This window comes from Pogoniulus pusillus, chromosome 16 (assembly GCF_015220805.1).
Source record: "Pogoniulus pusillus isolate bPogPus1 chromosome 16, bPogPus1.pri, whole genome shotgun sequence".
Classification (NCBI taxonomy): domain Eukaryota; kingdom Metazoa; phylum Chordata; class Aves; order Piciformes; family Lybiidae; genus Pogoniulus; species Pogoniulus pusillus.
Genome location: NC_087279.1, coordinates 19,597,180 through 19,616,259, shown reverse-complemented (window position 1 = coordinate 19,616,259; position 19,080 = coordinate 19,597,180). Strand labels below are relative to the sequence as shown.

At 56.4% G+C, this 19,080-nt stretch overlaps 2 protein-coding genes across 5 annotated transcripts in view; one reads left to right on the top strand and one right to left on the bottom strand.

The window, feature by feature from the left end:
* Positions 1–4,262, bottom strand: part of MTMR14 (myotubularin related protein 14) — a 39,693-nt gene extending 35,431 nt beyond the window's left edge. For 3 of the 4 annotated variants that reach the window (XR_010305247.1, XM_064156850.1, XM_064156852.1), the window contains exons 1-2: positions 3,766–3,921; positions 3,552–3,691 (exon numbers count right to left, since the gene is read on the bottom strand). Coding sequence is in view for 3 of the 4 variants with exons in the window: in XM_064156850.1 (XP_064012920.1) it covers positions 3,552–3,691; positions 3,766–3,885 (260 nt within the window). In the remaining variant the exon portion in view is untranslated. Of the gene's footprint in view, positions 1–3,551; positions 3,692–3,765 lie in introns of all 4 variants that reach the window. The other variant, XM_064156853.1, reaches the window with a different exon arrangement.
* A 1,317-nt stretch (positions 4,263–5,579) lies between these two features.
* Positions 5,580–18,552, top strand: LHFPL4 (LHFPL tetraspan subfamily member 4). Its single transcript, XM_064156848.1, is given in 5 exon segments — positions 5,580–5,633; positions 5,636–5,996; positions 16,000–16,236; positions 16,411–16,427; positions 16,694–18,552. Coding segments are annotated over 5 exon segments (669 nt in total). The 5' UTR covers positions 5,580–5,588; the 3' UTR covers positions 16,703–18,552.
* The last annotated feature ends 528 nt before the right edge of the window (positions 18,553–19,080 follow it).

Sequence of the window (19,080 nt, the reverse complement as noted above, 5' to 3'; positions counted from 1 at the left end):
AACAAGACCTTCAAATCCTACTCTGTAGTTTGGGTATGTTTTGTTGTTTGTTCTTTGTATGTTTAAGGATTCAGTGCTCAGAATTCAGAGCGTAGGCTTAGGGTTTTCCATGTTTCCCCACAATACACAATCCCTTTGGGTGTGCAGCTCAGACAACCTTTGATATATACCAAAATTTAGAGAACCCAACTTAATCTTCTTTAAATGCTGTGGACATGAAGGTGTTAAATGCAAGGAGAGGAAAATGCTAACACAACCAGCAACAGAAGAAGGGGACACAGTCTCAAGTTGTGCTGGGGGAGGTCTAGGCTGGATGTTAGGAGGAAGTTGTTGGCAGAGAGAGTGATTGGCATTGGAATGGGCTGCCCAGGGAGGTGGTGGAGTCACTGTCCCTGGAAGTGTTGAAGAAAAGCCTGGATGAGGCACTTAGTGCCATGGTCTGGTTGACTGGCTAGGGCTGGGTGCTAGGTTGGACTGGATGATCTTGGAGGTCTCTTCTAACCTGGTTGATTCTATGATTCTATGACCTCAAAGATCATCTAGTTCTAACCCCCTGCCACAGGCAGGGATAGTTTTAATATGGTGTTACCAGAAGAGCTCTGTGGCAACACTTTCGAGCCCAGAAGAAGGGGTTCAGAAAAAAAATCAAATGCCTGGAAGATCAGAAATGTTAAGAGAAGCACTTCCACAGAAGCTGGAACAAGACAATACATTTCACCTCTCAGAACACTAATGATGCTTCCCTACAGAGGCACTGCAGCACTAGGGTGTAAGTCCAAGCAGTGTGGCAGGGACCTGGGACACAGGGTGCACGGGAAGCCCAGTACCCCACAGGGGACACAAAAGGATGAAGCCCTCTCCCAGGCTGCTGTGCCTGCTCCTTAGGAAGAAGCCTGACTGTGCACTGGTGAGACCTGCTCCGCTACAAAGCTGTCTGGTGGACCTTCTCACCTCAAGAACCATCATCAGCAAAGCTGGAGACGAACATGGTAAGTAAACACTGCTGTACAGAGACTACTGCAGCAAGGGGAAAGGCTGCTCTGAGAAACAGGTGCAATGCTCTCTCCAGGACAAGCAATCAAATGCAGCAGAGATGGGAGTAAAAACTATTGGAAAGGGTTCAAAAACCAAAGCACTCCTCCATACCATACCAGTGTGGAAGAGCAACATTAAGGCTGCTTGGCACAAGGCAGAGAATGAGGTGGAAGATATGATGTGTGTTTTAATCCTTTAAAAAGTTCACTGTTTGCAGGTATTTTCTTTTCTTCAGAAGTTTTTCCAGAAGACACAGCTGGACAAGCTTACCACCACCTTAACTAATGACCTGCCCACACTCCCCCTAAAATGAACTGATCTTCTTACACATGAGAGGAATACTTCCTGTAAGAGTAAGCAACTGTTTTGGCAACTGTGTGTTTTAGACAGGTCTGAAGCAGAGATGCTTCACTTTGAGTAACCATCATGGCACTGGAACTGAAGTGTCTCTCACGTGGTTAGAATTCAGCCAGCTGTGATTCTGTTTGTGTGGAGGATGTCAGGTGAAACCAAAGACCAAGACTGGCCTGTATTTGAGATCTGGATGTTTTCATTCAGCACAGTTACAGTACCCCTAAGACAGCAAGAACTGACCCCATCCCTCTGCTTCCACTGCCTGCAACCTCTGCAGACATCAGAAATTTCCAAACACAGGGAATGTGCTCCCAGCTGCCAGACATGCTCTGCCTCCTTGTGAAAAGCACCTGACCAAGGGGCACACAGGCCAAAACCACACAGCAAACCCCTCCTGAGCCTGCCTAGATTTCAGAGTACTGTTAGCAAACTTTGAAGAAGCAGTATCCCTTCTTCCCACAGCTGCCCACTGACAGAATGAACAGGACCAAAAAACTGATCTAAGTTAAAAATATCTGTTTTGCTGGTTTCCCCACATGCCTTCAGAAGCAGTTGAACGAATGAGGAAGTGCAGAGCTTGCCTAAGTGAGAAGTGCTTCCAAAAAGCATTGGAATCCTCAGAGGTGTGAAACATCCTGCACCTTTCAAGGAGGCCCCTCCAGCTGATTAAAGTAGCCAAAGACACTTGGTATTAGAAGTGCCTCGCTCGCTGGAAGAAGTTCTAGCATTCTCTCACACAAGTGCAACAGTCTCCATTTCACAATGATTCAGAAAACCAATTCTGATGAGACTAAAACCCAGATGTGTCTAAAAATCACTAACCAGCTTCTACACTCAGAAAGCGGGGTAAGAGGGGTGACAAAGGGAGTCAGTTTCCATGACTAGGTCAGCAAAGCAAAACTTGACAAGAATCAGTATTTGACATTGGCAGTGGTGGCTTGCACAAGTGTTGAAAGAAAACAAGGCACTGAGTACAAGCACACTTGAATTCTCATCAGAAAGTTACACATCCTTTCCTCTTGCAAGAACAGGAAAAGCAGAAGCGCTCAGTTTCTCTTCCTCAAAGACATTCTTAGCTACACTTACAGCTTCAGACTTTAGCTTCCCTTCTTTGCAGGGGGTTTACTCTTTTCTAATCTGATCTACCCATTGCAGAAACTCTCCCACCCGACAATCAGCTGTGGCTGTGTTCCAAGACCCTCTTCCCACAGTGCCTGGCCCACCCCCCCAGTGTGGCAGCTGACAGTTTGCTTTCGGCTGCCAAAGCAGCTGGACACACAAGGAAAACTTTGTGACCACCATCCTCTCAAACTTGTTACTCTTGTCACAGGCGTAGTTAAGACTGCAAAATTGCATTATGCTGTGTTGGAAAAGAAAACAAAAAGACAGGCTGTCATTAGAGCTGCGGGGAGCAGCTAGTGCTCAGCCAGAAGCAAAACCAACGTGATTGTGGGTCAAAGTCCAGACACATATTAGCTTGGACTTGCACTAAACTGCAAGCAAGCATTTTGGCTAAGCCACTAAACCTCAGCTCCCACGGAATCAAGTACCACGGAGTGGGGCAGACTGTTGAGATTGTCTTCTCCGTCCAGACCCTGTTAACCCTTCTGCCCCAAGACGCTTTCCAGTCTAAAATGTCTGTGATCAGAGACCTTACAGCACGACCACAAGCATTTTTCATCAAGACGGGGAGAGAATCACACAGTCCTGGTCCCAACAACGAGAGCGGGGCGCCTGCAGCACAGCAGTCACTAGGATCTACTCGAGGACAAGCGTGCAGCAGATACGGCCCGGAGCCGGAGCGCCCCATTTCCTTCGCACCCCGTGAATTACAGGCTTAGTTTCACAGCTGACAGCACGGAAGCTCCAGAGACACAGGGAGCTGGGAGGAGCTCCGCGGGATCTCGCCAGCGAAGCGCAGCCCTGGCAGGCAGCGGGGAGTGCCCCGGGAGTGGCGTACCCGGCGGCTGACACCGCCAGCTATAATTAGCCGCAGCACAGCCTAGTGGGGCTTCCCTCGGGCGGCGGGAGCTCGGAGCGACAGCGGCTTTCGGCAGACGCGAAAGCTCCCTGGGCCAAAACGCGAAGCCGCCTCCACAGGCTGTCGGCCATGCGGGACAGGGTGCGGCGTGGTGAGCCCGGGAGGGGGCCGGGAGCCTTACGGGTCGCGGTTGGCATCACGCTCCAGGAGGACGATGTGCCGCGGGTAGTGGGCGCAGATCTCGCCGTGCACATTGGAGATCACGCTGTAGCGGTAGTCGCGGCCGAAGAGCTCCAGGCACCGCCGCTCGATCCGCTCCACCTGTGGACAGCCAACGGTCAGCGCCCACGGCACCGACACTAGCTCCCAGTATCCCCCAGTCCCGGACCCTTCACCTTAGCAGCGGCACCGCCACCATCCTTGGCGCGGTACTGTGTACGGGAGAACTCCAACAGCAGCTCGGTCAGGGCGCGGTCCCCGGAGCCCGCCGGGGGGCAGCCGCGGGCCGCCGCCATGCCCGCGTCGCTCACCACCGCCGCTGGCCCATAGCCCCGCCCTGCCCGCCGCTGGCGTCCGCCGCTTCCGCCCGCCCGGCCAGTCCCGGCGGAGCGCGGCCGCGCCTCTTCCGCCCGCCGGGCTGCGCCATCCGAGTGCGACGCACAGAGGTGCCAGTGCTCCCCGCTGCAGGACTGTCTTGCCCGGCCTCGGACCTGCGGGCCCTGCTTTGCCCTTCTTCGCTGGGCACTGAGTGGCCCCCGCTGAGCCCCCAGCGGGTGAGGACCCACCTGGCTGTCGGTGCGAGCCCGAAACAGGGTGCGGCGGGAGGAGCGGGGCCCGGCGGCAGGGCAGACACGGCCACGGCACCGCTGGCGTGGGGCATCCCTCGGGAGCAGGCTGTGTTACCCAGCAGAGGAGATGGGGGCTGCCGAAGCTTCGCATAAGCCCTGTTTACGTTTTCTGAGCGAGGGGGGAAAGGCTGGCAAGGGCTGCTGGGCGGGTGTGCCATTGACGCTGCGCAGGCATGCCCGGGGCGGTGCTCTCCGTCACGAACCCCGAACCGGCTGTTCATTAAAGACCTCTCCCTGGGGGTGTGACCGCGCACACAAAGCCAGCCGCAGTGGCAGCTGCCCACCAGGTGTATGGTAGCGCGGGCACTGGAGCGTGGCTGGTGGGCTTCAGAGAGGCAGTAACTTCTCTGTGGTGCGGGAGTGGGCATGGTGCCGGCTCGCAGTGTTTGCACCGGGGTTCATAGATGTTACTGGTACAGCACCAGACGCAGATGGTCCCTTTGTCAGGGGAGTATAATTTTTTTTTCACCTGCAAATTTCATTTACAAATTGTGAACCTTGTCAAGACTTGGAAATAAATCAGGTCTGCGGAGGATCTAATGGGAGCGGAGCTCAGCGAGAGCTAGCAGTGCAGCTCTACTGCCTTGGGAAGAAAACGAGCCCACGATGGTCTGGGCTCTGTTCCGGAACCAGCGTGAGGCTGCCGAGGCAAGGGAACAGTGTTGCAGGGCACCTGCTGCTTGGTCTGGCAAGCCGGTCAGGAAAGCCTGTTGCGCGCCTGGGAAGGTGGAGGGCTGCTCCCACAGCCCCCGGGTCTTCCTCAAGGTCGCGGAGGGGCCGGGGAGGTGACGTCCTCCTAGCGGCCTCCCTTCAGGCAAACGTTCGCACTCATGTACCTGTCAGCGTGAACCAGGGCAGCGGCAGGTGGGTGGGTCCGTGCCCAGGCGGTGCCCCCGGCGGGCCGTGCGCCACACGGCGGGGCCGAGCAGCCGAGCAGCAGCCCCCGTGGGCCCGCAGCTGCCCCAGCCTGCACCGTACCGACCCGTTCGGGACCCTGCCCGGGCAGCCCGAGCCGACAGCCCACAAGCGCGATCCGGAGTCCCGTCGAGGCGGGGGCTGAGCCCCGGCCCAGCCTCGGCCCGCGCTCTCCGGTGCCCGCAGGCGGGCTCGGCTCTCGGCTCTCGGCTACTCGGCTCTCGGCTCTCGGCTCCGCAGTGGCGTGGGGAGGGGGGAGCGGGAGCGCGCGCGCGGGCGGGGGGGCGGCGCGGGGGCGCAGAGGCGGCAAGCCCAGGATGGCGGCGCGGGTGGCGCAGGGGGCCGGCCGCCCGCGGGCGCGCCTAGGCCGCGGCCCCCCCCCGCCCTTCCACCGGGGCGGGCTCCTCGCCGCCGCGGCCCCCGTCCCCCCCTCCGGCAGCGCGGCGGCAGGCAGGATGCTGCCCTCGCCAGGAAGCCTCAAGCTCTTCCATGACCATATAACGTGCGGAACTCGCGCGCCATCGGCGTGCTCTGGGCCATCTTCACCATCTGCTTCGCCATCATCAACGTGGTGGTCTTCATCCAGCCCTACTGGGTGGGCGACAGCGTCAACACGCCCAAGCCCGGTTACTTCGGGCTGTTCCACTACTGCGTGGGCAGCGGGCTGGCGGGCCGGGAGCTGTCGTGCCGCGGCTCCTTCACCGACTTCAGCACCATCCCCTCGGGCGCCTTCCAGGCGGCGGCCTTCTTCGTGCTGCTCTCCATGGTGCTGACGCTGGGCTGCATCACCTGCTTCGCCCTCTTCTTCTTCTGCAACACCGCCACCGTCTACAAGATCTGCGCCTGGATGCAGCTGCTGGCAGGTACCCGCCGCCACCCCTGACACACCTTCTCCGGGCACTGGCGATGAGCGATGGGCGTGGGGGATGTGGGGTTCACCAGACGTGCGGGCAGCTGGTCCTGCTAGCGGGGTCCCTGGCCACAGGGGACGCTGGGTTTGATGAAGGAAGCTGGGCTGGGTCCAGGCACTGCAGGGCTACAGTTCCAGCAACCAGCCCTGGAGCTTCCTGGGCCACTCAGGTGGAACCCTCAGAGCACTGAATAAGTGCTACTCAGAGTACCAGCTCGGGACACTGGCACCCCAGGCACTCCCCCAGGGCCTCTGGCCACAAAAAGTCAAAGCACTGTGGGGCTGTGGTTTCACAAACCGACCCCAAGGCTTCTGGCAACAGCCAGGCCAAGGCACTAGCACAGACCAAGTACCAGGAATGGGCACTGGCTCAGGGCACTGACGCCTTGAGCTCTCCAGGCACTGGTGTCAGTGCATTTGACCACAAGGAACACCAGGGTTACCCATAGAAATCGGGGCTAATTACAAGTACTGTAGATCCATAGGCCTTCCCAGCCAGGAATTGTCTCCAGAGTGCTCTGGGGCTTCCTGGGAAACATTTAGACTAGGCATTAGTACTACCAGAACACCAGGGATGGGCACCTGTTCTGAGCACTGGCTGCTGGGAATCCCTGGGTGAGACCTGACCTCAGGGAACCAAAGGCTTTCTGAGACGCAGCAGGATCAGGGACTCACCTCAGGGGGCCTTAGAGAAGATACCAACTCTAGGACACCTAGGCAGCTTGGAGCACCCCAGGAGAGCCAGACCAGGGGCTGGCCTCAGGGCACCCCAGTACATCTCAGTCAGGGACCAGCTTTGGAACTCTCTGCAACAAAGGTCAGCTGTAAGGAAGCCTTAGGAAACCTTGGACCTGGACCCTCTCAGAGCACCCCACATCAGGGGTTAGTTTGCTTGTCTACCCAGCCCCAAGGACATCCCTGAGTAAGCCCACCTCAAAGGGATACCTACTTTAGGGGAACTGCATCAACGCCCCCAGCTGTGTATTCAGAGGCAGACCCTCCAGCTGCTCCTTGGAGAGGTGTGTGCCCAGGTCTCCTTTCCCCAGCATCATGAAAGAGCCGTGAGGAAGACTTCCCCCAGCTGCCTGCATAAAGAGACCCCAAGTACAGCACTTGCCACAGAAGGACACCATGTGTTTACCTTGATGTCTTTGCACTAGTGGCCAGAGGATAAAGCCCATTCTCCCCAAAGGTGGCCCAGTCTATAGACCCTCCTTGGCTCTCTCACAAAAGAAACCCTACCACAGGTGTATTGCAGCATCCTCACAGACTGCCTCCTCAAAGGGACGCTCTGAAGGGGACCTATTGCATACGTTGATAAGGATCCCAAGTACTGCCTTGTGCAGAGACCTCCAAGCTGTCCTCACAGAATGTCTGTCCTTTGGGGAGAAAGACCTTGAGAAGAGATGCTGAGCTTCCCTCAATCAGTGGGAGCTTTCACTTCTCTCCCCAGTTTCACCATGCATGGAAAAACATAATGAAAGGACCCCACAGCCTTCCTGCCCAGGAGATCTCAGTCCAGTGAGCCTGGGAGGACCAGCCCTATGATGGTAGAGGCTTGCAACCTGCCTGGCTCTCTCTGTTGCAGCTGGCTTGAGCTGGAAAGCCTGACCTCTTCTCACCCAGATCAGGACCACAGCCAGACCTGGTGCTGCCTTGGCTTATCAGGAAATTCCTTCATCTTTAATTTTCCCTGTCCGAAGATTTACCGGTTTAGGGCAAGCTCAGAGCCCAAATCCTACCGATTGTCAGCAGCTTAATCAAGTGGCTTGGAGCATCCAGCCCCTGCTGCTGCTGTGCAGGGAGCCATGTGGCATAGGAACTGCACTGAAGGCAGCCCCAGGCCTCCTACTCAGTGCCCCCTGCCCTGCACTAGCTCAGACTTGAGTGGCCACGGCAGCATCCTGCTGCTGTCACCTCTAGGTACCCCTCGCCCTTCCTGGGGCTTGTCCCTGCTCATGCTTTGCACCTTGCAGCTGCACTTGTGCTGCTCACAACTGTGCTTGTGAGAACCCCACGTGCGCAGCTTGCTGGGGCCAAGGGCCAGCTCTGGGCCCCAGCTGGCCTGGGCTTGTCTCTCCCAAAGCAGCATGACTATCTGGCTTGTGTTGGGGAAAGGCAACATGAACAGAGGCTGACCTGAGACAGAGCAGTATGAGAGAGCTCCTATCTTGCAGGAGAGGCTGGTATTGCCATCAGAGAGGGCTAGGACACAGAGAGATGGTAGGATGCTGCATCCTGTCAAAAGGTAGTCTTGTCTGGGGGATCTGGGCAGGGTTAAACTTCCCCAGTCATGTCAGAGACAGCTGCAGGTGGATGTGTTAACCTTGCACACAGAGAGGCAGCTGACACCATGGAGAAGACACCATGGGCCAAATCCCCCAGGTAGGGCAGGGATATGGCCTGATGCAAGTTCCAACACAGCATGGTGGAAAACTTAGGAGAGTCACCTGCCTGAGAGGTTGTGGAGGCTGTGTCAGAGAGTTTAGAGGGGCAGAGAAGGGAAAGACATCAAAGTTTCATTGTCTCACTGGTGAAAACCAGCTAAACCAAGCAAAAGGCAGAGAGATGGGGCAGAGGAGGGTCTGCCCCGACCATACAGGGCTGCTGAGCGAGGACACAAGCACACTCTTCAGAGGGGAAAAAGCAGGGGCGGGAAGGTGGAGGGGCAGGAGGAGAGGAAGATTAAGAATTCAGTATCTCTTGCAGGAAAAAAAAAACTTTAAATCATCAATGTCTAATTGGTGGACGATAATCAAGAGAGGGTTTAATTAGAGCTTCACCGAGAGCTTCAGCTCAAAAGCCACTGCCCCCCTAGGAGGAAACTGGATCTAATTAAGGGGAAAGACTCTACTTTATCACAAATAGAAATGTAGCCATCTGCCCTGTTCAAAATCCCAGCAATGCAAAATGAGATTTTGCTAAATCCCTCTGTTACAAAACCAGAAATGGGCCTTAAACGTGAGCACATCAACAACCGCCTGGCTGACTGCACCTTGGTGCCACAGCAGCCCTTGGAGTTAGCAGAGGAGCTCCTTCAGAAAGTCCCATGGGATTTGGTGCTTGCTCAAAGAGAAATAGGCCGTGTGGGTGGTCCCTCCTATCCATCCTCCATAGAGGGCAGGTACAGCAGTGAGATGAAGGCAGCAGGATTGATTTTGTGGATGCCTCCATTTCAGCAAGCACACAGCAGACATCTGCTGGAGCTCAGGGCACAGGAGTACACCACCACACACTGCCTGGGAGCCTGAGCATTTCCTCTGGTTTCACAATTCTCTACTGTGGCATAAAATGTGATAACTCTGTGAGTTAACTGTGAGCTTTGAACAAAGCAGTTCTGTTGTCCCAGGGAGTGAGAGACCCCAGCCACTTTGTGCTGCCACACCCACACTCCTCCTGAGGACAGTCACTCTGAGCGTCTCTGGGGCTCTCTTTTCAGGGAGGGGTTGGTTTTGTACTTACAGTCTACTGTGAGTCAAGAGGTAGCCACCTGAGCACACAGTCTCTCTTGCACACAGGAATTCACTGGCCACATTTGAAGGCATTTCCCTGTAGTCAGCATGGTGATACTTTCCAGCTCCCCTAGGCCAGGCACAGCACCACACCTGGGATGCCTTTCCACCTGGGACCATGTCCTTGGCCATGGGGCTGGGATTTGTCTTTATCAGTGGCACTTCAAAGTTAACTGTGCTGTGTCCAGGCACCTTGCCTGATGGAGAATGTGATTGTACATATCCATATCAACCCTTATCTCCTTTGGGAGACCCTCTTTGGAGTTACACTCATCTCTTGGATGGGCTCTTCTCATCCAGTGTATGATCTGGGAGAAGAGGCAGAGCCTTGGTCAGTAGATTCACTTTCTGCACTCAAGCTGTGTTTGCCACCAGCTGAGTGGGGACCTCTCACATGGCATGACTGCATGGCACTTTTTGGGCACATCTCTGAAGAAGAGTGGTGGGGAAGTCCATTGCCAGCTGAGCATGGCTGAGCTGCAGTCTGATGGTGTGGCTGAAGCCCTCAGGAAGAGCTGTGGCTATTTAACCTGGAGAAGAGAGGACCAAGAGAGGATCTGAATGTTAGGAAGAATTTCTTCACAGAAAGAGTGATTGGCATTGGAATGGGCTGCCTGGGGAGGTGGTGGAGTCCCCATCCCTGGAGGTGTTTAAAAGGAGGCTGGATGAGGCACTTAGTGCCGTGGTTTAGTTAATTAGAAGGTGTTAGGTGATAAGTTTGACTCAATGATCTTGAAGGTCTTTTCCAACCTGGTTAATTCTGTGATTTTGTGCTCGTCAATATCTAAGGGTGGTTGTCAGAGAGAGTTTGGGGTTTTGCAAACAGTTGGGTTTTGGTGGGTGTAAGTCATTCTTTGAAATCGTTCATGAAAAACTGAAGGACAGATGCCCCTGCACCAAACCAGCCAGGAACATAATTTAAAGAGCTGCTGGGAAAGATGATGAAGCCCTCAAGCCCTTTCTCTGCCCACAGGAGAAATATTGCCAGTAGATGATCTTCCAGGTGAAACGCTTCCACTTGCTGACCTTGCAGCAAAAAAGAGACATCACTGCTGAAAACCTTTGCATTTGCTGCCCCCAAAGAAATCTTTCCTGAAGATTTCCCCTCTCCTTCCCCTGCTAATTCTGTGGTGCAGCAGGGACAGGAGCAGGACCCCGCATCTGTCCAGTGCCTTGTGCTGCAGCCCCAGGCTTTGGCAGGCAGCACTACCCTCCTGTAGTAGCTGCTAATGTAGCCCGCGGACCCGCAGGGAGAGGCTGAGCCGGCGTTTCAGAGCTCCTCGTGTCCTAGAGCTTACATCCCTCAACTGTTGTTCCAGATAAAGTAACTGTCAGTTCTGATTCACACAAACCCATAACTCTATTCTGAATCCTGCTGATTTTTTGGCTCAGAAGCAGCCTGTGCAGAAAAGCGCCGTAAGGGAGCTCCTGTCTGTGTAAGTGGCCGGTGCTGGCAGTCCTGAGCACACTGCCTTTGCTTTTCCTTTAGTTCTGAGGGCTCTCTATTTTTAGGCCAGCCATGGAGGGGCTGCGTTTTTCTCCTTTCCTGGTGGCACTTAGCTATCACGAGGTTTTGTAGTGAGAAGCAGCCACTCCAGACCCCAAAGTCAGAGCATGGCCTGTACGTAGTCCCTTGGGGTTCATCCAGGGCTTCTGTGCAGTGTCCAGGAACACTATGTTGGGAATCTCCAGCATGGCCCCTTGCTGAGCTGATGACACTGCATCACAGTGAGTGGCTGTGGGCACAGTGGAGGATATGGTGCCCAGAGGTTCCACCACTTCAGCACAAGGCAGATGTGAGGGTCTGGAGCTGGGGGTAGTGACCAAAATATCTCCAGCAGAGAGATGTGTCTGTGGTGAAGGTTGGGGTGATGTGCATAAGGGCAGGGGACAACAGTCAGACAAACCCGAGGGAGGGAGAGCTATTGCCCATGGGGCCAGACACCTCACTGTCCCCAAGCCAGGTTTAACAAGCTCCTCTGAGACTCAACAGTTACCTCCACATTTTCTGATTTTTAGTCCCTTGTATGTCCTGTGGCAGTGTGATGCTCTGCTCTCCTGTCCTGTGAGGGAGGTCGTTTCTCTCAGCTGCAGGATGCATCCTTAGCTCCTTCCAGCGCCTGGCAGACAAGAGCAATAAAAGCCAGTCTTTGTGCCAACCTGCAAACTAAACCAGACAGGTGAAGTGATTACAAAATCAGATTTGAAGCCTGCAGGCACAACTGCACAGGACTGGGGCAGTGCTGGGATAAGTGGTACTCAGCAGACACATGGCTTGCTCAGGCGGTCTGACTTAGCTGAAGGCAGCATCTGTTGGTGGATGTTACCTTGCCAGGAGGAGCCTCCTCAGCTCTCAGCTGTAACCTTGCTCCACTGCCTCAGCCTGGGCCGTAACACTGAATTCCCTTCAATTAATTTGTGGGGGTATCAACAGCCTTTGAGATGCCCTTTCTAAGAGACCCTGACAAGGGAGCACTAAAGAATGGGAAGTCAGGAACTAGCTGCAATACCAAGCTGAGAAATGCCAGTGCCCCAGCCCCAGCAGGCTGCCAGGGGCAGCCTTGCACACCACAGCTCGTATGCCCTCCCCCCAGGTACACCCTGCTCCAAAATGCTCTGTCTCAAATCTTCCTTTCCACCTGTGAAAGCTCTGGAAAAAGGACTTGGAACCCAGCACTGCTCCCTCAGAACAACGAATTAAAAGCAAAATGGACAGGAGTTTGGTTAGTTTCTCCCTCTTTATTAGCAGCTCTTGTAGGTGCCATCACTTGGTCTTTTCCATGCAGCTGCAAGGCACAGAAATGGGTTCTATGTTAAACAAACCCCAAGCTTTTCCTGCAGATCTGTAAGGGACCTTAGTGCCGTTGGAGGCAGATGCTGGCAGAACGCTGCTGTGGACAGAGGGATGGGCAGGCAGAGCCTCATCTTTGTGCCCCTCAGACCTGCTGCAAGGGGCTTGTTGGAAAGGGCAGTGCCAAGGTTTGTTGACCGTGTAGGGATCCCCTCTTTGTTTTTGCTCTGCACTTCAATGTCGCTGCTTGCTGCAGGCAGGGTAAGGTGTTTCCAGGACATCAGGCGGCCTGGGGACACGTGGTAAAGGGAATTGCTTGTGACAGAGCAGAGGACTTGGCTTGCTGCTGGGAACACGTAGGACAGATGGGCAGAGGAGGGAGTGCTGCACTGCTCTTCACTGGGAGAGGCCTGCCCTCGGTGGCATGGCCCCCTCCTGGGGAGCTGCTTGTGGGAAGAGGCTGGTCAGCCCTGGGCAGAGGCATCTGGGTACATGCAGTAGCTTGGGCATGCTTCTTTGCCCTGATGGAAAATTTGTAGTTTAATTCTCTCTGGCAAACTGGGTCTGTGAGATCTTGGGCAGAGCTACTGAAGCTGCCTTGGGGCCAGGGCACAGAACCCCTTTGCCCTGGTGCCAGTGCTGAGAGGGCACATGGGGACAGGAGGGACCAGGGAAGGCAGATGCAGGCTGGAGCCAGCCCACTGGTGGCCATCACTTCCTGTGCCCCATGGCTGTGTTATGACAACCTACTGCTGCGTTGTGACAACCTGCTCAGGTCTGTGTGGTTTTCTTGTACCTTTCTGAGCTGCTCTCTGCTACTGCCATGAACCCTGTCTCTTGTGTCCTCTTTGTGTGCCATAGCTCTCCAACACATTAACCCACTGCCTTTTGCATTACTGCCCCATCCTGCCATGCTTAGGACCTGATGATGTCCTGGAAGACCCTCACACATGCACCTTTGGTGTCTGCAGAGCATAGAATCATAGAATTAACCATGTTGGAAGAGACCTCCAACTGTGTCCCCTTGTTCTGTTGCTGCTTGCCTGGGAGCAGAGACCAACCCCACCTGGCTACAGCCTCCCTTCAGGTAGTTGTAGGCAGCAATGAGGTCTGCCCTGAGCCTCCTCTTATGCAGGCTGCACACCCCCAGCTCCCTCAGCCTCTCCTCACAGGGCTATGCTCCAGGCCTCTCACCAGCTTCATCACCCTTTTCTGGACACATTCCAACATCTCTTGAATTGAGAAGCTCTCAGTAAGCTCCTGCTTTACCCAGGCAGCTGGGTCTACCTAGAGCCCTTATTTGGCGCTCAGAAGTACAGAGGAAATGATCACAGTATCACAGTATCACCAAGGTTGGAAGAGACCTCACAGATCATCAAGTCCAACCCTTTACCACAGAGCTCAAGGCCAGACCATGGCACCAAGTGCCACATCCAATCCTGCCGTGAACAGCTCCAGGGACGGCGACTCCACCACCTCCCCGGGCAGCCCATTCCAGTGTCCAATGACTCTCTCAGGGAAGAACTTTCTCCTCACCTCCAGCCTAAATTTCCCCTGGTGTAGCTTGAGGCTGTGTCCTCTTGTTCTGGTGCTGGCCACCTGAGAGAAGAGAGCAACCTCCTCCTGGCCACAACCTCCCTTCAGGTAGCTGTAGACAGCAATAATTATGGTACTAGAAGAATCCAAGGGAAAACCCAGAGGCTGCTGTTCAGCTCCTGTGAAGCCCCAGCTGAGAGCTGTGCACCAAGCAGGGAGCTGGTGCAGGTAAAATGGATACCTGATTTTTGTTTGACTTCTATTTGCTGCCTTCTGCCGGCCTGGAGCAGAGCCCTGTTCTCTTCTGGGCTGAGAGGGGCTGTCACTCAGGGCTACTGCCTTCCCGAGGAGCTGGAATGCTCACCCTGCTGCTTGCCATGCTTTCCTCTGGGCTCACCATGCACCCAAGGCTCTTTTCTCCTCCTCACCAGTATCATTGGAGCTGTAACAGTCATATCCATTTCTAGGCTGAGTTGTGTCAGCCTGACTGGTGCTGCAGAGGCAAAACTGCCCCTAGCTGGGGATGGCCAAAGGGCACCTTAGCTTTTTTCACAGCTGCACTGCACCAAGAGCTCAATGGATCCTAAAATCCTCTTGCCATTGCTGCTTTCCTGGGAGGAGTCCCTGGCACAGGTCTGCCACTCTTCCTTGCCTTTAATTTGGGCCCTCAGCTCAAAGGTACCCAGGTTAGCAGCTGCTCCTCATCATTGGAACAGGCTACCCAGGGAAGTGATGGAGTCACCATGCCTGGAGATATTTAAAAGATGTGTAGATGTGGCACTCAGTGACGTGGTTGAGTGCTGACTTGGCAGTGCTGGGTTAATGGTTGGACTCAGTTATCCTAAAGGTCTTTTCCAACCAAAACAAACCTATGATTTCCCATGCAGCACACAGCTTCAGTGCTGATTGTATCTTTCCTTCCAGAGGGCATGGCTCTGGGTTGGTCTCATCCCAGCAGGCAGGGAGGTCCCTGAGAGGAGGCCGTTCCTGGCTGGGAAGTCCCTGCTGCTGATGTGCTGGAGATGCCAGCTGCTTGTGCACACACCGCACTGTGCAGTCATGCGGTGCCAGGGTGGCACCAGGGCTGTGTACGGTGCTAAATCAGCTCACAGGTCCTGCCCTTGTCTGCAGAGGCCCTTTTACCAGGCAGGGTTCTAATGTGGATGGAGGAGGCAGAGAGACTGGGCAGCAGCTGGGCTGTATGTGCTGAGGGCAACTCTTCCCTGTCCTGGGGAGAGTAATCAGCACAGCTCATTGGGATGCGAGGGTTGTGCCGAGTCCTGGTGCAATGCCCTGTATCAGGCTTGTGCTTGCTTTCCCCTCGTCCTGGGCACTCCCTTCCCTGCTGAGAGCAGTGAAAAGCATCCGTCAGCACCCCAGAGCTTGCCAGCCAGACCTCCAGCTGCTATCCCCCGGGGCTGCTGCCACAGCGGCACATGCCCAGCAGGGTGTTGGTGTTTCTTCAGCAGCAAGGTGTTCGGTTACTGGTACGGGCACAAGCCTGCCAGTTCTTCCCTAGCCCAGGACAAAGACACCCCCAGGGCACCCCAGCTGCTCTCCAGCATCCTTACTATTTTTAACTTTCCCAGCTGATAGAGAGCAAGGAGCTTGTACTTGCTGTAACTAGATAAAATGTCACCTCCTTACCTTGACAGTCATGGGCTTTGCCACAGCATGTCTCTTCCTGTCAATCCCTGATGTCTCTCTGCCCGGCACAGGCTGCGAGGTGGTTGGGTGCTGGGCTCCCAGGGATGATGATCCTCTTGGCAGACAGCATTCCTGCCCGCCGGCATGGCAGTAGCTCCTGCCCACCGGCACGTAGCCTGTGGTCATCAGGAAGGCCCATGAGAACTCACTGGGTCTGTGATTGATGTCTGAAGATGCAGAAACCTTGAAGCCTCCACTTGTGCATGGGCCACGTTTGGGCCAGCCACATGCAAACACAGTGCCCTGCCAAGCAGCGGCGGCTGTCACTTGAGGTGTCACCTGACCGTTGTGGAGCCGAAGTGGGTCCCCTGACGGGCACTGGCTGCATCCGTGCACTGACTGGAGCTCAGCGGCCGACACCGACAGCCTGGTGTCCGCTCTGATGCATCGCCCTCCTCTGCCCCTTGCAGCGCTCTGCCTGGTGCTGGGCTGCATGATCTTTCCTGACGGCTGGGATGCAGAGACCATACGGGACATGTGTGGGGAGAAGACAGGGAAGTACTCCCTGGGCGACTGCTCTGTGCGCTGGGCTTACATCCTGGCCATCATCGGCATCCTCAACGCCCTCATCCTTTCCTTCCTGGCCTTTGTCCTCGGCAACCGGCAGAACGACCTGCTGCACGAGGAGCTCAAGACAGAGAGCAAAGGTGAGCGCTGTGCTGCCCGGGGGGGGGTAGCCTGGGGGCCTGAGCCCCTCTGACAGCCTGCAGCTGGGTGAGGGTCTCATGGGCTCAACTGCCACCTGCAAAGTGAGGCAGGCAGGGCAGGAGCAGGCTGCTGAGCTGCTGTCCTGCCTGACACCGTCTCTTCTGTTTCCACAGATTTTGTCGGCACTGCGGTAAGTCCTGAGCGTCGCCCTCCTGTCCCCTGTCCCTGAGCCCTCAGCCCTGGCTGCCTTGTGCGTCTGCGTGTGGCTGTCCTGAGTAGCCCCGCATGGGATGGGATGGGGGGGGTCCCTGACCCTGGCTGTGTGCGGCAGCATGTGGTAGGGAAAGGAGGCAGCAGAGATGGGGACACAGGTATGTGTGTGGCATATGCTGGTGGCACGAGGGTGCAGTGAGACCTGCCTAACACCAGCCCTGACCTGCTGTGCTCTCCCTGCAGAGGATATAAGGCTGAGCGCCCGCAGCAGGACCCTCTTCCCACGGTCAGCAGTCTGGGCGCTCCCTCCCTGTCCTGCCCTTCGTCTGCTGCCAGTGGCCATGCAGTGTCCTGCGCCGCCCCCCGGGCCGCGCTGGCCACCCGCTGCATCTACGGCCACCGCCATGCCCATGCCGGCACCACCATCCCACGCACCCTGCCAGTTCCACACCCCATGCTGCCCGTGGGCCGCCGTCGGGGGAGGATGCCCCAACCTGCTTCATTCAAGAACAGCATCCAGCTGTGCTTTTGTTTCAAGAAAAAGACAGTCTTGGAGTTTTTAACAGATTTCTACATCCCCAGGACTCCTGACCTGCTGCCTCCCACCTGAACGCGTGCCCAGTGATGCCCTGTGCCGGCTGCTCCAGGCCCTGCCCCCCTCCCCGCGCCCGTTTTGTACAGCTCCGTGATCCTGTCTCCACAAGCTAGGGGACCCGGTGGCTGGGACAGGGCCCAACCCCTACTTTTACGTGTAAATTCATGTTCTCTAAACAGGGTAAAGTGACTCGAGCCCCCTCACCCCCTGCCCTGGGAGCCTGGCCCCAGGACGTGGTGTTTCCTGGCATGTGGCCGGGGGCTGCTGCTGCTGCTGCTCGCTGCCCCCCCCCAGCACAGGGGCTGCTGAGACACCCAACTTGCGCTGCTGCTGAATGTAAGCCCTGGTAAGTGGGAGCAGCTGAACACACAAACCCCCTTCCTGGGCAGGTGCAGGAGGACCCCCTCACCAGCCCCCCCCTCCTCCCCCAAGCTGGCCGCGGGCTGTTGCCAACCACCTTCCTTTCCCGTCCCCATACGGTGCTTTATCTCCACTGGTGACGGCAAAGCTCTTTCCGCCACACAGCGTGGCCAGGGGGACTCAGGTGCTCCTGTGCCCACCCTGCCATTTAGGCCATGTGCCCTGGCTGCACCTCGCTGGCCCGTGGTGATGGCCTGCGGGGAGCACTGGCAGCTGCCTGCGGCAGAGCTGAGCCTGGCAGCCTCTGAGCATGCCCCAGCCTCAATTGCACGCACATGGCACCCAAGAGCTGGCACTGACACTCTCCCCAGCACGGGCAGCTGCCACCCAGCTGTGGCTCTGCTGGCCAGACCAGTGTATGCGAGCTTCCCCGAGCCCTGGCTGCAGGGGGCTTGGGTAGCTGCAGCCCCTGCAATGCAATAAAGTCCTCAGCACCGGCCACGTCTCAGTGCGAGCAGCCGGGGGCTGTTTGCAGGGCCTCTGGCTCCCCAGGGGCTGACAGGGACTCTGGCAGGGCTGGACTAAGGCTCTGGGCAAGGCATGGGAGAGGAGCTGGGATGGGCACAGGGAGCAGAGCAGGACCACAGCCCAGGGATAGGCAGCCCTGGGCAGAGGAGCTGTGGAGGCTGCTGAGGAATGGCAATGAAGGGCTCTGCAGGAACCGTTGCCCAGCCCTGGGTGTCAGGGGCTGGCAGGAGCAGGTAAGTCGTGCCCTGAGGCCCTGCGACGAGGGACTCACCCGTCTGGGAGCCGAAGCCGCCCGGGACCGCATGCGTGCTGGCACTCCTACCACGGTCTCTGCTAGCCAGGAGCTTGGGGGTGGCCACATCACTCCAGCAGCTGCCCTCCAGAGCCGGACCAGCAGGAGGCTCCCGTGCCCAGCGGCGGCTGCCCTCCGGAGTGGGGCAGCAAGAGCCCCCCGCGCCCGGGTCTTGCCAGCTTGCAAGCGCTGTTGCTGGAGAATTGGAAAAACAAGAAAATCAGTGGAGAAAGGAATACAGTAGCTGTAAAATATCTGTATTTTAGTACAAAGTTTGATACAGTGTTTCACAAAACCTTATTGAGAAATATAAATCAAACCAGAGGAGCTCCGAGGCCTGTGCTGTGTGTGTGTGGGGGGGGGGGATGGACCCCTCCACGCACTGCTGGTGCAAGGAGGGCGTCGGCAGCAGCTAGTACAGCTCACGGGGTGAGGAGCGGCTGGGTCGGCATCCGGGTTGTGGTCGGGCCTGAACATCTCTGCCATAGGCTGGCACATGAGGGCGCCTCTGCCCAGGGCAATGCCCCAGGGAGAGGGTCGATTGCAGGTCACTGGGAGCATTTCAACTCCCCTCTTTCTCCCTGTCCACAGTTCCTCACACAGCAACCTCCCCAGGAGGTGCTTTCTGCCCACAGTTGCTGTGAGGGGAGGTGTGGAGACGGAGCCAGTCTTGAGGGGTGGTGCAGGATGAGACGCCACAGACACTCCCACAAGGTGTCGGGGGAACGTCCTCACTGTGAGCGTGGTCAAACACCAGAGGTGATGGGCACCTCGGATATGCCAACTTTGAGGGCTCACATTTGGAGGCAACACCTACCTGCTGGCCCCACTCCAGGGTAGGTCCATCTCAGACTT